The sequence below is a fragment of the Nannospalax galili genome, unplaced genomic scaffold (assembly GCF_000622305.1).
Source record: "Nannospalax galili isolate Female #2095 unplaced genomic scaffold, S.galili_v1.0 scaffold218, whole genome shotgun sequence".
Classification (NCBI taxonomy): domain Eukaryota; kingdom Metazoa; phylum Chordata; class Mammalia; order Rodentia; family Spalacidae; genus Nannospalax; species Nannospalax galili.
Genome location: NW_008343207.1, coordinates 2771734 through 2788462, shown reverse-complemented (window position 1 = coordinate 2788462; position 16729 = coordinate 2771734). Strand labels below are relative to the sequence as shown.

The 16729-nt window shown below is 41.5% G+C and overlaps 1 protein-coding gene and 1 non-coding gene across 15 annotated transcripts in view; one reads left to right on the top strand and one right to left on the bottom strand.

Moving 5' to 3' along the window:
* Clip1 (CAP-Gly domain containing linker protein 1) overlaps positions 1–16729 on the bottom strand; it is a 145166-nt gene that overhangs the window by 92622 nt on the left and 35815 nt on the right. For all 14 annotated transcript variants that reach the window (XM_029566570.1, XM_017799709.2, XM_029566567.1 and 11 more), the window contains exons 2-5: positions 15811–16004; positions 11748–12316; positions 4673–4797; positions 2353–2575 (exon numbers count right to left, since the gene is read on the bottom strand). In XM_029566570.1, the coding sequence (XP_029422430.1) occupies positions 2353–2575; positions 4673–4797; positions 11748–12316; positions 15811–15895 (1002 nt within the window). In that variant the 5' untranslated portion in view covers positions 15896–16004. The remainder of the gene's footprint in view (positions 1–2352; positions 2576–4672; positions 4798–11747; positions 12317–15810; positions 16005–16729) is intronic.
* LOC115071409 lies at positions 934–1061 on the top strand. Its single transcript, XR_003850495.1, has one exon.

Sequence of the window (16729 nt, the reverse complement as noted above, 5' to 3'; positions counted from 1 at the left end):
AAAAAAAAAAAAAAAAAAGACTTCTGAGCAGTAAGTTGAAATCACATGTTCAATTATTTTATGTCTTTGTTATACTCATTCATGGTCCTTTTGTTTAGAAATTATAGCCACCATATATAAATACAGAGAAAGAAGCTGTCTCACAAGTCAAGGAAATTCATCTCTTTTGCCAATTTTCTTCACTAAATGAAATGAACTATGAGAAACCAGGACCTGTCTGCTAAATGTAAGAAGAGAGACTGGTAGAAGCAGGAGCGCCTGGTACTTCCCCCAAAAATGGACACAAAATTTACAGGATAATAAAAGTTACTCAGGAAAAGAATTCCTTTGGGGCTGGAGAGATGGCTCAGTGTTTAAGAGCACAGGCTGCAGCCAGGAGTATTGGCGCAGGCCTTTAATCGCAGCACCGGGGAGGCAGAGGCAGGCAGATCTCTGAGTTCGAGGTCAGCATGGTCTACATAGGAAGTTCCAGGACAGCTGGGACTACAGGGAGACCCTGTCTCAAAAAGTCCAAAAATAAATAAATATAAATTAAAAAATAATAAAACAAATAAATAAAGAAATAAACAAATAAATAAATAAGCACTGGCTGCTCTCACAGAGGATCCAGGTTTGGTTCTCAGCACTCACATGGCAGCTAATAAACCAGTTCCAGAGGGAATCTGATGCCCTCTTCTGGCCTCCACGGGCATTGCATGCATGTGGTACACTTACAAACATGCAGGCAAAATATCCATACACAAAAAATAAAAATTAATTTAGAAGTAAATAAATAGCCAGGTGTGGTGGTGTGCACCTTTAATCTGAGTCCTTGGGAGGCATAGGCAGGTGGATCTCTGCAAGATCAAGGCCACCCTGGTTCATATCGTGACTTCCAGGTGGGCTGTGATTAGGGAGACCCTGTCAAAAAAAACCAAAAAACAACCAACAATGGGCCTCTCTCCCATTGGGCTGTGGGACCCTTTCCTCCTCAGCCAGGGCTAGAGGCCAAGATCAGCCCTTGAGGATCATTGTCAGGACTGCCATGAGTGGGCACCCTTGTTTTACTGCCTCAGACAGCTGAAAAAAAAGAAAAAACTTTAGTTTACAATGGTGATTTAAAAATTATTTGTGGCCCAGGAACATAGTCTTCATATCCTGGAACTCTCAAAAAAAAAAAAAAAAAAAAAAGAAGTAAATAAATAAAAATAAAAAAAGAATTCCTCCTTCAGAGCAGACGCTTCTCCCAAACTGTCCCAAAATAGTAGACTGGATGTTGAACCTCTCTGGACAAGGCTCCAAACAAAGGTGTTTGTTTTCCATCTTCATTTCATTTTCCCTTAAGAGTCCATTTGTAGTTTTACTTTTGAGGACTCAGTCTTTCATTTCACATGCAAACTGAAACAGTCTGCAAAGCATTTTACCTATACAAGAGGAAGACATTCTAGCTGGCTGGCAGAGGATCATAATACCCACATAAAGACTTCACCGCACCTCCTTTCTCTGTGTGACCATAACATGACAAAACTGAAGGTAAAATGCAATCAAGGACTAGAAACACCATCTAGAGACACCATCTAATTTTCTAACCATTGAGAAAGTTCACCTTCAAAAAACAGAGATCCTAAACTCAGGTGGGTATAGAATCTTGTTGCCATTTTGATGTAAACAGCAACTGCCTCACTCCCAGGAAATAAAATTGAGAGCAGAAATGACACCAAATAATCCAAATAAAATACCACATTAACAAACAAACAACAACAAAAAACAAGGTAATATTTTAACTCTGATGATTCCATTTTCAAGGTTCTAAGTGGAAAAAAGGAGAAGAGAGGGTCCAGGAGAAAGAGATGAAGAGAAAGGAAAACAGTACAACATGGCTCTTCCAAGCATCTTCTCAAGTTCCAGGAGGCCTCTTCTGCATTCTCTGACTCACATCAGGAGCACTCCACACATTAACTGTGGGTTAGACTGTACTGATATTACATAATATTAAATTCTTAACATTACACTTTCTCTCAAAATATATTGGTTCCTAAAATTGGAAATCAAGAAGAGACCTATATATATGAAAAATGGGATCCTCTAATTTCCCTGTCATTTTTGGTTCAAATAATTTCCAAAAAAAGAATAGTTACTATAGATTTCCCAAGAACTAGTAGACTCTTAATCTATGCTAATAAAACACCCCTTTTTTTAGTTCAAAGCTCATGCTCTTGCTAGAATTACATTTTTCAAAACTTACTTGCAAGGACTTTCACAGCAACCTACAACCAACACTCAGAACAAAGATAAGCAAAGCAGGGGCACCGGCTGCAGGCATCTGTGGTGCCTCAGAAGTGGAGGACATAACAGAAAAGAAGGGAGGCTTACTAGTCCTGTTCGGCTGGGCTTGCTGCTCACAGAGGAGGCCACAGAGCTCATGGAGCTGAGAGAAGAGGCTGATGGGCTGCGCTTCAGGCTGACAGGCGTTGTGGCCATAACTCGTCTCACTGCGGCAGCTTTGGCTTTGGCTGGTGTAGTGGAAGGGAAGCCAATCTTGGTCACTTTGTGGACGGGAGCAAACAAGCCATATTTGGGCTGACATTGAAAATACCTTTAGAAAACAGTAAGAGGAGTAACAAACAACTTAATTACAAAACAACAATTATCTGAAATACTCTCCCAACTCAAAACATGTGACTGAAGTTCTATGCAAAGAGCATAAGTATTTCTATGATGTGATTAATGTACACTGGAAGTTTAGTGATATGGTGACCCCTACTTAAAACAGAAGACAAAAATCAAACAAGCCTCTGATTCTGGCAGATCCACCCAAGTAAGCTATAAATGTAAGTTATCAGAGAACACTAGAGAGCATGACAATTACAATGTTTCATTAACAAGAAGAGACAGCTTTGGAGGTGAGGATGTGGCTCAATAGTAAAAGCACTTGCCTTCACATGTGAGACCTTGTGTTCAATCCTCAGCACTAATAATAATAATAATAATAACAACAACAACAACAACAACAGAGAAAAGATGAGGTGGCTTCACAGTTATTGTTGTACTAGGAGATTTTTGTCCATGAATCATCATGTTTGGTCCGTACTTTGGATGTTTTATAGGTGAAATGTTAACTATAACACCTCATGATCAAGAGCTGTATCAATATATTGTATACCAATAATAATAATGTATCATCTCCCACACCCATGCCTGAGGTTGTCAAAATACTTGAAAAGGAAACATTCTAAAACAGACATGGCTGCACACATTTATAATCCCAGCACTTGGGAGATGAATGCAGGAGGATGCAGAGTTTGGGGCAGCTTTGGTTATATACTGAGTTTGAGGTCAGCCTGAGCTACATGAAACCAAAAAGAACTGTGGGGAAATTGCCTTGCATTACTCTGTACTATCTGACTTCCAGCCAGCACTAGGAGGGAAAAGCAGGGATGCCCTTACAACAGAGAGGGCTACTTGCCACAGGCTGCAATTCTTCTCAGACATGAAGACAGATAACACTTCTTTTCCTGACAAAGGCAGTTACCTTCTCTTTGCTTCAACTCTGCCTCTAATGCCCAGGAACTTGCAGAGTTCCAGTGCTATACAAGAGGAAGAAAGGGGGACTGGAGAGATGGCTCAGCAGTTAAGAGCACTGACTGCTCTTGCAGAGGACCCAGGTTCAATTCCCAGTACCCACATGACAGCTACGAACCATCCTTAACTCTTGCAGGCCTATACACTCATACACATAAAATAAAAATAATAAATAAAAATTTTTTAAAAAAAAAAAGAGGAAGAAAGGAGGACAACATCCTTTCTGTCTTTCCTGGGTATGTGGTACACACCAGTAATCTAGCCTTTGAAAAGCTATGGCAGGAGGATCACTACATGTTCAAGGCCAGAGTGAAACTATGTTTCCAAAATATAGATAGATAGATGACAGATAGATAGATGATAGACAGATACATACATACATACATACATACATACATACATACATACATACATACATAGACAGACAGATAGACAGACAGACAGACAGACAGACAGATAAACCAGGTCTGAGGAGATGGCTCAACCTGTGAAGTTCTTACTATAAAGCATGAGAACTTGAGTTTGATCCTCAGAACCTACATAAAAATTCCAGGCATGGTGATGCTTGCTTGTAATCCCAGCGCTAAAGAGGAGAAGAGGAAAATTCATGGGCTCGGAGGCCAGCTAGTTTAACCTAATCAGTGAACTTCAGGCCAATGAGAGATCCTGTCTCAAAGGCTGACCTCTGATGCATGCGCGCACACACACACACACACACACACACACACACACACACATGCACATCTGCACACACATATGCATCTAATCCCAGCACTCAGGAGGCAAAGGCAGGCGGATCTTTGTGAGTTCAAGGCCAGCCTGGTCTACATAGTGAGTTCCAGAACAGCTGGGGCTACAGGGAGACCCTGTCTCAAAAAGACCAAAAAAAAAAAAAACCCACAAAACTTCAATCATCATAGAGGAGAAGAATCAGTAGCTAGGTTTCAGGAAATAAAATTGTAGTTTCTAGCCAGGCATGGAAGGCTGAGTAGAGCAAGATTACCACAAGTTCAAGGTCAGCCTGTGCTAGAGTGAGACATACTTGGTAAATTATACTCAAGCACATTTTTATACAAAAGGGAGATGTGATGTCACACAATTTCAAGCCAACCTTGTTCCAGCAACGGCACCATCATTCTTCCCCAGAGGTTCGTCTAATTCCACACCACACCATTCCCCCTTGGCAAAGTCAGTCTCTCCAAGAAACCGGACTACACCAGCTTTAGAACCACCAACCTAGAAGAAAAGGTGAAAATGAAGATGAGCCCAATTCAATAGCATATTCCTCTGTGTCCCAATGAATGATTAGAATCATCTCATCAGCAGCTTCTTTGCTTTGTCTTCTCAGCTCTTGTAGCTCTCTTGAAGCCAGCCTGGCAACATTACCTGAGTATTGCCAGAGTAATGTGATACTTGGTATATATAGTCCGATATTGAAACAGCCTATAAAGTATGTAGTCATTAAGACTATATACCAAATTATTCCCTTCCTTAGAAAAGTATTTGATCATGAGCTGCCAAGGTGATTCACCAAGGTAAAGGTACTTGCTGCTCCAGGATACATGCCTAAGGACTTGAGTTCAAATCCCTAGAATCCGCATAAAGGAAGAAGAGAAGAGATACCACAAAGTTGTCCTTTGACCTCCACCCATGTGTTGGGGCATGTGCACCCACAAACACATCATACGCACACAACAATAATGATAAATAAAAAATTTAGAAAACTACTTGATCACTCCATAGCAACTTTTCTAATTGGAAACTGTTTTTAAAATTCAAAGGAGGTGGCCCATGCCTTTGATCCCAGCTTTCGGGAGGCAAAGCCAGGTGGATCTCTGTGAGTTCAATGTCAACCTGGTCTACAAAGTCGGGTGCCACCATGCCCAGCCAGTTAGTATTTATGAAATTTCTAAATCTCAACTTTCTCATTAGCAAACTTGGGGTAATTATAGGACTGCTCATGAGGAGTAAATGAGATAATCCACATAAATTGTGCAACACAGAGTCTGACGTGAAGTTGAAGAATTCTGATAGACAGGCCAAGCATGGTGGCGCATGCCTTTAATCCCAGCACTGGGAGGCAGACGAAGGCAGATCTCTGTGAGTTCAGATTTGGTTCCCAGCACCCACATGGTGGATCACAATTGCCTGGAACTCTAGCTTCAAGGGATCTGACGCCTCCAGTCTCCACAGGCACCTGTTCTCATACGCATACTACATACACATAATTAAAAATAATAAATCTTAAGCCAGGCATGATGGTGCATGCTGTAGTCCCAGCACTTGGGAGGCAGAGGCAAGCAGATCTCTGTGAGTTCAAGGTCAGCTTGGTCTACATAGTGAGTTCCAGGGCAGCTGGGGCTACAGGGAGACCCTGCTTCAAAAAGACAAAAAACAAAATCTTGGTCTCAGTCTTAGTGCCATCTTCCTTGACACCCCTGCGTCATGAGAGTGAGGTGGAGAAAGAAATGATCAAGCTGAAGTGCAAGAGAAAAAAGATGAGGCAGAGGTCCAAGTAAACGAGGTTGTGCACCCATGGAGGCTACAGGAGCAGGACAGACAGACAGCAGCCAGGACTCTGAGGCACACTATCTGACTACATGCTACTGGCAATGGATCTGTGCTACATCTCAATGGATCTGGAACTTCATGTGATTGCCAAGACCACCTGAGAGATGACCCTGCTTACAATCTAAACAGTCTCTGTTGGCCCTTTGCCCTGGACCTGTGGCATTCTGAACTAGTTTTGTTCTCACTTGTGACTGAGTGTAACCATGTACAATATATCATCTCTTTTGCTGTCTCAGCTGAAGAAGCAATAATAATAATAATAATAGTAATAGATCTTAGCCAGGCATGGTGGCACAGTCCTTTAATCCTAGCAGTTGGAAGGCAGAGGCAGGCAGATCTCTGTGAGATTGAAGCCAGCCTGGTCTACATAGAGTTCTAGGCCAGCTGGGACTACAGGGAGACCATGTCTCAAAAAAAGAAAAAATAATAATAATAATAATAAATCTTTTTAAAGTATGAACTATAAGCTGAGCACATTTGTGTCTTTTTTTTTTTTTTGTATTTTAAAAAATATTTTACCTGGGCATGGTGGTGCACGCCTTTAATCCCAGCACTCAGGAGGCAGAGGCAGGTGAATCTCTGTGAGTTGAGTTCAAGGTGAGCCTGGTCTACATAGCAAGTTCCAGGCCAGCTGGGGCTACAGGGAGACCCTGTCCCATGGAGGTCAGAACTGGAGTTACAGATGGTTGTTAGTTGTCATGTGGGTGTTGAGAATTGAGCCCAAGTCCTCTGGAAGAATAGCCAGTGCTCTTAACCACTGAGCCATCTCCCAGCCCCAAATTTAAAAAATTTTAAGACAAGTTCTTAGTAGGCTGGGTTGGCCTCAAACTTGATATATAGGTAAGGATAACCTGGACATCTGATTGTCCTGCCTGTACCCTCCAAATACTGGGGTCACAGGTCTGCGCCAGCACATGGACTGCATGTGACATTCTAGTACTCCCAGCATTCATGGATCTCTGACTCTAGGTTAAGCTGACTTCAGCTTTCTCCTTCCAGGTGTTGCTACGCCATGCCATTTGGAACAGCAGTTTAACCCAAATCATGAACAGAATGAAGCACATTAATTAGAAATCATGTAACCGCTACAGATAATTTGCTGACTTCTTTGGGAGTGAGTCAAAATTACTATCAAGTGTCAGCGAGATGGCTCAGTGGGTAAACTCACTTGCCACCAAGCCTAAGAACCTGAGTTCAATCCCTGGAACACTCATTGTATAAGGAAAGAACCCACTCCAGCAAGTTGTCTTTTATCCTCTACTCATGCTGTAGCACGTATACAGGCACAACAGACAAATGTCATTAAAAATAAAACATTTTGCTGGGCATGGTGGTACATGTCTGTAGTCCCAGTACTTGGGAGGCAGAGGCAGGCGGATCTGGTCTACATAGTGAGTTCCAGGACAGCTAGGGCTACAGGGAGACCCTGTCTCAAAAAAACAAAAATAAATAAATAAATAAATAAATAAAACATTTTAAAAGCTACAATTGTTTTTTTCCAAGAGTCATCTAACACACTGAGGTCTTTAATTCTCCAAGCAAACCAACCATGGGTACCACTCAGATCAGTTTTGTAAGAAAATATCCACAAACAACAGATTGGCAACTATTGCTCTAAATGCAGGTAAAGCACATTTATTCTGGAAAGGAATGTAACTAGTAGGGTAGGATGTTACACAGATCTAATCCCAGCATTTGGAAGGCTGATGCAGGAAAATAAAACAAAGGAATATATTTTGCTGCAAAGGTTATTTAAACTGATAATTACTAATTTCTAGAATGACAGGTTTTCTTAGACTTTTTCTCCCCACATACTTGAACTCTTTTTTTCCTTTCTTCCTTCCTTTCTTTTTCTTGATAACAGTTTCAGTATAGCCCAGGCTGTCCTTGAATGCAGTAAACAGCCAAGGCTGGCCTCACATTCAATCCTTATACCCTAGCCTACCAGGTGCTAAAAATACAGGCATGTACACCATACTTAGCTGTAAAAAAATTTTTTATTACTTTTATTTTAAGTGCATGAATTTATTTCCTTCATATGTGTAAGTGCACCAGTGTTGTCAATGCCCACAGAGGTCGGAAGAGGGGTGTCAGATCCTCTGGAACTGGTTACAGACAGTTATCAGCTGCCATGTGGATGCTGAGAATTGAACCCGGGTCCTCTGCAAGAACAGCCAATGCTTTTAACCACTGGGCCATCTCTCCAGCACACACACTTGGATTTAAACTGCTGACTTAATAGAAATCAAAATACACCAAAGCTTTCATTTACATAAAAATGTTTTCAATTAGTTGTGTCTGGTTGCTCTCACCTATAATACTAAGTACTTGATAGGTAGAGGTAGGAGGGTAAGGAGTTCAAATTCATCCTCAGCCACACAGCAAGTTTGAGGACAACCTGAATTACATGGGACTCCATCTCAAAAGATTTTTAAATCATCATTATGTGGTGCTGGGGATTGAATCTCAGGGTTTGAAATATGCTAGGCAAGTGCCCTTTCCCTGAACTATAGGCCCAGCACCCAAATTTCTATTTTTTTTTTTCTCTTTGAGACAGGGTCTCCCTATAGCCCCAGCTAGCTTGAAACTCACTATATATTCCAGGCTGGCCTCAAACTCACAGAGATCCACTTGCCTCTGCCTCCCAAGTGCTGGGATTAAAGGCATGTGAGCCACCACACCCGGCCAAATTTTAATTTTAAACAATGAGTTTGAATTCATCTGACAAAAACTTAAAGCTAAGTAGGGAAGCCAGGTATGGTGGCACATGCCTGTAATCCTAGTACTAGGGAGGTGAAGGCAGAAAAACCAAGATTTCAGGCCAGCCTCAGCTACCACAGAAAGTTTAGGCCAGCCTAGACTACAAGACACTTTGCCTGAAAAACAAAGAAAACAAATGAAAAATAATAACTACAAAAAAAAATCAAAGTTGGGTAAATTGGTAAACTATGCTATGGCCAAAATATGGTACATGCTCAGAAATATTAATAAAAACAATTAAGCATGATGATGTCACATAAAAACAACTACATGTCACATGATCCTGTTTACAGAAACTTCCAGAAAAGATAGACTGCAAACACAGCAGAAGATCAAGGATTGCCTAGAGTTGCAGGCAGATGTGAAAAATAACTGCAGACCAGTATATGTGCTCTTTGGAGTGATGGGAAGACCATAAAACTAAGTTGTGGTAATGACTGCACAGCTCCATGTTAGTATGTGTGGAATACACACACATTTATGCAAAATATGCTTTGCCCAAACTGTTAAAAAATGTGAGCCAGAGGTTGGAGAGAGGGTTCAACAGTCAGAAGCACAGGCTGCTCTTGCAGAGGACCCAGGTTCATATCCCAGCACCCATATCAGGCAGGTCACAATTGCCTGTAACTCCAGTTCTAGGGAACCTGACAGCCTCTTCTGACCTCTGTGGGCACTGCATGTACAAGTGCACTTATATACATGTAGGCAAAATACTCTTACTGTACAAAATAAAAATAAATACATCAGGGGCTGAAGAAAAATATATATGAATTTTTATTTATTTTTGTCTTTTGAGACAGGGTCTCTGCCAGCTGGCCTGGAACTCACTATGTAGACCAGGCTAACCTCACAGAGATCAGCCTGCCTCTGCCTCCCAAGTGCTGGGATTAAAGGCATGCACCACCATGCCCAGCTTACATGAATGTTTTTTAAAAAAGAAGTTAGCAAAGAGCATACAGTCTAGGCTTTGGAGACAACCACATTGAAACTACAGCTGGAAATCCATCAAGTTTCTCAAGAACCTGACATCACATCCATGAAATGCCGACTGTACTGAAAATGCATCAAGACTATCTCACAATCTATGTAGAGTAACTACTTACCCTTGAAATTTCCAGTATGCAAAAAATCTCTCTCTGAGAGTCAAACAAACAAACAAACAACAAACCCAAAAGAAACTCATCACAAAGGGAAAACTAAAGCAACCTCCAACTGCCAGTATCTGTGGAATATTCATAAAGACAAATTGAAAATCAGAAGCCAGAGGATGGAGATGGGTTTATGCTAAGCCACTCTGACTAACCTTGTTTGAGTATCCAAACATTGTCAAAATCAGCACACTCATTTTATAGATAATTCTTATTTATTATTATTCTTTTTATATGTATGAGTGTATTGTCTGCATGTATGTGAGTGCACCCGTGTCGTGCAATGCCTCTGGAGGTCAGAAGAGGCTGTCAGATGTCCTGTGACTGGAGTTGGATAGTTGTTAGCTGCCATGTGCATGCTGGGATTTGAACCCACGTCTTCTACAAGAACAACCAGTGTTTTTAACTGCTGAGTCATCTCTCCAGTTATAGATAACTCTTTAAGCTAAGTAACACCTAAAACTTTTCCAGGAAAATATTCTCCAGTGATTCCAGTCTTCTAACTGATGCCCCTAAACCAAGGCTGTGACAAAACAACAAGGCAGAGCTCCTCCAAGGCCCAACTGCCGTTCTGCACAGCCTTGTCTTCGGGGCTAGGTGCATTATACGGAGGTCACTTGGCTGCAAAGCAAATCTAACCAAAAATCCTTTTTCCTGTTCATCCTTCAGTGAAAAGAGGAACAAAAGTTACACAGGGGCTGAGGGATGTGGTGAAGCCAAACTGCTGTTCTGTAGGACAACATAGCAGGAATCTTGAGGACACTATGAGGGGTACTGGGGAAATTCCAGATCAAACCACACCTAACAATGACCAAATAACTTTAGTTTTACTAGAATTTGACACTGATTTTTTAATTTTAACTTTATTTTTGGTGCCAGGGATTGACCCCAGGGCCATATACTTGCTAAGTGCAGGTTTTACCACTAAACCAGAACCCCAATTTGTGTGTGTGTGTGTGTGTGTGTGTGTGTGTGTGCGCGCGCGCATGCTATGTATATGTGGGTGCATACATATGGAGACCAGAGGTTGTGTTCCTTAGAAGCCATCTACCTTGTTTGCAGGTTTTGTGGTGGTAGTTTTTGCTTTGGCAATACTGGAGCACTTTTTTGATGCTTTGCTTGTTAGCCTTAGCCTTTAAAGGCTGGGCCATCTCTCCAGCCCATCACCTTGTTTTTACGAGACAAGGTCTCTCACTGGGACCTGGAGCTCACTGATTAGGCTAGACTGGCTGGCAAGCAGGCCAGGATCCACCTGTCTACACCTACCCAGCCCTAGGATTATAAACACATTGGAGGCTGGAGAGATGGCTCAGCAGTAAAGAGCAATGGCTTCACTTGCAGAGGACCTGGGTTCGATTCTCAGCAACCACATCTAACAACCATCTGTAACTCTAGTTACAGGGGATCCAAAGCCCTTTTCTGACATCTAATAATACCGCACAACATGGGTGCGCTTACATACATGCAGGAAATATACTCACACACATAAAATAAAAATAAAATATTTTTAACAGAAAGTGGCATGTTAGCAAGGTATGGTGACAAATGTTCTGGGGAGGCCAAGGATTGTTGTGAGTTCAAATCTAGCCTGAGCTACAAAGAAAGATCCTGCCTTTAAAGAGGAAAAAAAAAAAAGCAAATAGCGTATTAAAATGGAAAAAGCAAATGAACAAGAGAACAAGTAATGTTTGTGCACATCTGACTTACCAGCACTCTATCTCCAATTTTGAGTTCCCGTTCTCCTTTCTTGATTGAGCCAGCCTCTGAAAGGTTGGAAATTGATTCACTGGCAGTTTTCGTAAGGTTGCTGATTTGAGATGTGGTTGAAGTCTCCTTTGCTATCGACTGGGATGATTTAGGGGGAATATTTGAAAGGGTGGCCAGAGAAGATGATACCATGCTGGCTGCAGTAGTGGACAGAGGTGAAGCAGATCTTGCATGAGCTGTCTGTAGGCCATTGGCTTCGTCTTCTGCTTGTACTTTCCTTGTTAACTTTGAAGGTCGGGTAAATATGCCTTTTAACGGTTCACACTGGAAATATCGAACTCCTGCCACTGAACCATCATTCTTTCCTATGGGTTCATCTAAAACAATCCCAGCCCACTGCCCTGGTGCAAACTGAGTTTCTCCAAGAAACTGGATAAATCCAGGTTTATTCCCATTCACCCAAACACGCTCTCCAACTCGAAAGTCATCCACAAATTCCTCTTGAGTCTCGGAGGATGGAGTGCCTGAGGTTTTTTCACTGGATATTGTCTTCTCTACTGGAGCTGCAACTGAAAACAAAAAGGATCAGAAAATATCCAATTTGATATTCAAGCAGTCGTCATTTAACTTAAAGAAAAATAGAGAAAATCAACAGACTATGACTTGTATGACCAGGTTGTTTTATTTGCAAGCAAGGAGAAAAAAAGAAATGTCAAAACTCTGTGAGCTAGGGAGTAAGGTTTATTCCACATTTACAATTAAGACTAGAAATCATCAAGGCAAAAAAAAAAAAATTAGTCCTTTCCCAGCCCTATATTTATAGGTTTGACTTCATTCCTTCTCCACACCCACCCCAATCCTGTACATTGTGAGCAAACCCATTCAGTTCCACTAAGGTTGGTTTATTCCTATATTTGAGTAGTCAAACTAATAGAACTCATACCATTTAGCCACAGAGACAGGTGATTGTGCTTGATGAATGGAAGGCTTCAGTTCAAAGGCCCCAGCCATCTTAATTACAATACCACTACATAAAACCTATTTCTGTAATATCAGAGGTAGAAATCACAGCCAAGATGAAAAAATAGCTCCAGCCCAAATGCTCTGGAAAGGCAACACAATTCTATGCAATCACTATCCTATCATAAAGATAGTAATTTGCCAGAAATGTATATTTATACTGAAAACTTATCCATGCAGTCATCCAGAAAAAATTTACGATTTAGTATAATAACAAAGTGTACATTCCTAATCTAACATTTATGAGGCATATCATGATCTCAGGATGTGAGTTTAATTTCTTCATCTATAAGGAGAAAGTAGCAACTCTCTTGGGGACTTTTGAAATGAGGAGTAAATGTAATCATGTATTTACTCATTCACTACATGTTCTACTAGCTCCTATATCTCTAGGCCTAGTCCCTGGTATTATCTTATGCCAGGGAGCAAAGCAAGACAGCACAGTCTGTGCCCTCACAGAGGTCAGAGACAAGAACTTGGAAGACAGATCAGAAAGTAACACACAAAGTGATTGCAGGTGGTCTGAGTGCTGTGGAGAAGACAGTACATGCAAATCAACAAGAAAGTATATGCAAAGTTGGGACTGTTTATAAATTCCAAACCTAAGGAATTTTATTACAGCAACCTGAATGGATCAAGTTAGTTCATCTATAAATGTCTAGAAAAAGGGTCCCTCATTGACTCTGAGTCACCGACAGGTCAGAGTCCGAAAATCTTTTAGACAAGTGTTTATTTTTCTTGAACTCCATGGAGTAAAGTGTGAGGAATGAAAAAGACCATGAGGGTTAAATCAAAAGAAATACCTTAACATTATAGGAATCAAGTGACTCGAGTGACTTAACTTGACAACTTTCTTTTTAAAATAGTTTATTATTTTAATTTTATGTGTATGAGTGTATTACCTGCATGTATGTGAGTGCACCCATGTCGCACAATGCCAAGGAGGCCAGAAGAGGGCTTCAGATTCCCCTGGAACTGGAGTTAAGGATGGTTCATAGCGGCCATGTGGGTGCTGGGAATCAAACCGGGGTCCTCTGCAAGAGCAGTCAGTGCTCTTAACCGCTGAGCCATCTCTCCAGCCCCAACTTGACAACTTTCTTACAACTCACACTAAATCAATGATAACTATGAGCCAGGCATGGTGGCATGTGCCTTTAATCTCAGCACTCAGGAGGCAGAGGCAGACAGATCTTTGTGTAGGCCAGCCTGGTCTACATAGCAAGTTCCAGGCCAGGTGGGGCTACAGGGAAACCCTGTCTCAAAAAAAAAAGAAAAGGTAACATGGTCGGGTATGGTGGCTCATGCCTTTAGTCCCAGGGCTTGGGAGGCAGAGGCAGATGGATCTCTGTGAGTTCAAGGCCTCAAGGCCAGCCTGGTCTACATAGCAAGTTCCAGACCATCTAGGGCTACAGGGATACCCTGTCTCAAAAAGACCCCCCAAAAAAAAAACAAAAACAAAACAAAATAATAACTATGCTGGGCATGGTGGAGCACACTTTTAATCCCAGTACTTGGGAGGCAGAAGCCAGCCTGGTCTACAAGGTAAGTTCCAGGCCAGCTGTGACTACAGGGAGACTCTGTCTCAAAATATGAGAATATATATATCAAGAATTCCATGGGCTGGAAAGATGGCTCAGAGCACTGGCTGTTCCTGCAAAAGAGCCAGGTTCAAATCCCAGCACTAACATGGCAGCTAACAACTGTCTATAACTCCAGTTCCAGGAAATCCAACATTCTTTTCTGGCCTCCGCTTACACAACACAGGTGCACTTACATACATTCAGGCATAACATTTATACACACAAAATAAAAATAAGTAAAAATTTTAAAGAATTCCAGATACCCAGATATATAGGGAGACTAGAAAGATGGGTCAGTGGGAAAAGTGCTTGCCCCACAGACATGAGGACCTAAGTTCAGATCTCAGCATCCACATAAAAAGCCAAGTATAGCTGTGCACATCTGCCCCAGCACAGTGGGTACAGGAGAATTCTGGGAGCTCACTGGCCAGAACAGCTAGCTTCATGTTCAGTAAAGGAACCCTATTTCAAAAAAATAAAATGAAAGGGGCCAAAGAAATGACTCAGGAGTTGAGAACACTAGCTGCTCTGGCAGAGGATCCAGGTTTGGCTGGCAACACCTGCATGGTGGCTAACAGCTGTCTGAAACTCCAGTTCCAGGGGATCCGATGCCCTCCATGAGCGTTGCACATAATGGTACACTTACATGCATGCAAAACACTCATAGACATAAAATAAATTAATTAAAAAATAATGTGAAGAACAATTGAGGAAGACAGCCAACATCAATCCCTTGCCTCCATAGGTGAACAAACCTGTATACATGTACACACACACACACACACACACACACACACACACACACTTTTAAGAATTCCAGATAGAAGCTGGAAAGAAAGATCAGTGGTTAAAGAATACATAATGCTCTTCCAGAGAACCTGTATTCAGTTCCTAGCATCCATACATCAGGCAACTGACAACCACAGCCACCTCTAACTCTAGCTTCAGAGGATTCAATACCCTCTTCTGGCCTCTGTGGTCAACTTCACTCAGGTGCACAGACCTCACATAGACACACATGCATACACATAATTAAAAGTAAAAAGAAATTTTAAAAAAAGAACGAGATATAAAACTCTTACTTTTTCATCAGAACTTTTTTCAAATGTGGATTTCAAAAAGTTAATCTTTGCAAACAAAAACTTCAAAAAGTCTTTATATAGGAAGTCTTTATACAGGATAATGTATTTTCTATTTAACGATAAAACCAAAGCAGGGGCTAGAGAGATGGCTCAGAGGTTAAGAGTACTTGCTGCTCTTGCAGAAGACCAGAGTTCAGTTCCCAGCACCCACCTCAGGCAGCTCACAACCACCTGTAATTCCAACTCCAGAGGATCCAATTGCCCTCTTCTGGCCTCTGAGGCACCCACACAAACAAATGTGCACATACACAAAGACACATACATATACATACACATAAATTAATAATAAAATAAATCATTTTTTAAAGTAAAAAGCATTACCAGCAGCAGGTGTCTTCAACGCTGTGCTTCCAGGCTTAAGTATCTTGGTAGGGGCCTTCAGCCCACTTGGCTTTAGCATACTCATTTTCCTGGTAGGTCAGAGTTGGTTTTCCTTTGTCTGGTGCCACTATCTATCCCCAATCATCCATACAAATGTGGGTGTTTCTATAAAGAACTTAGTCTCTGGATTAAATCTGAGAACAGAAACACATCAAAAGGCTTTAGATATTGAGAGAAAGAAAATAGGGACAGTAGTTATTTCAAATTAGATTTCAACTAGGCACAGTAGTATTACATGTCTTTAATGCAGGCACAAAAATCACAGGAAGTATTTGGAGAGGGCAGGGGAATTGGAGAACGCACTAATTTTTATGAATGTAAAGGAGCCTGGCGTGGTGGGCAGAGGCAGGCAGATCTCTGTGAGTTCAAGGCCAGCCTGGTCCATATAGTGAGTTCCAGGACAGCTGGGGCTACAGGGAGACCCTGTCTCAAAAAGACCACACAAAACAAAGAGGAAATCTAAAACATGAGTAAATAGGGCTACAGGCGTAGCTCAGTAGTATAGCCTTTGCCTAGCATGCACAAGGCATGCGCAACTCCTGTCCACACATCCACAGAAACAAAAACAGACAAAAAAAAAAACAAACATGAGAAAAGAACAAGAAGATATGATTGTTTAAAAGTCCAGGCAGATTTTTTTAAGTCACAAAGAACTTCTAAAAATGAAAAATTAAAAGCCGAGCCAGGCATGGTAGCACACACCTTTAATCCCAGCCCTTGGGAGGCAGAGGCAGGTGGATCTGTGAGATCAAGGCCAGCCTGGTCTACACAGCAAGTTCCAGGACAGCTTTGGCTACAGGGAGACCCTGTCTCAAAAAGACCAAAAAAAAAAAAAAAACCCTAAAAGCTGTAATCATTA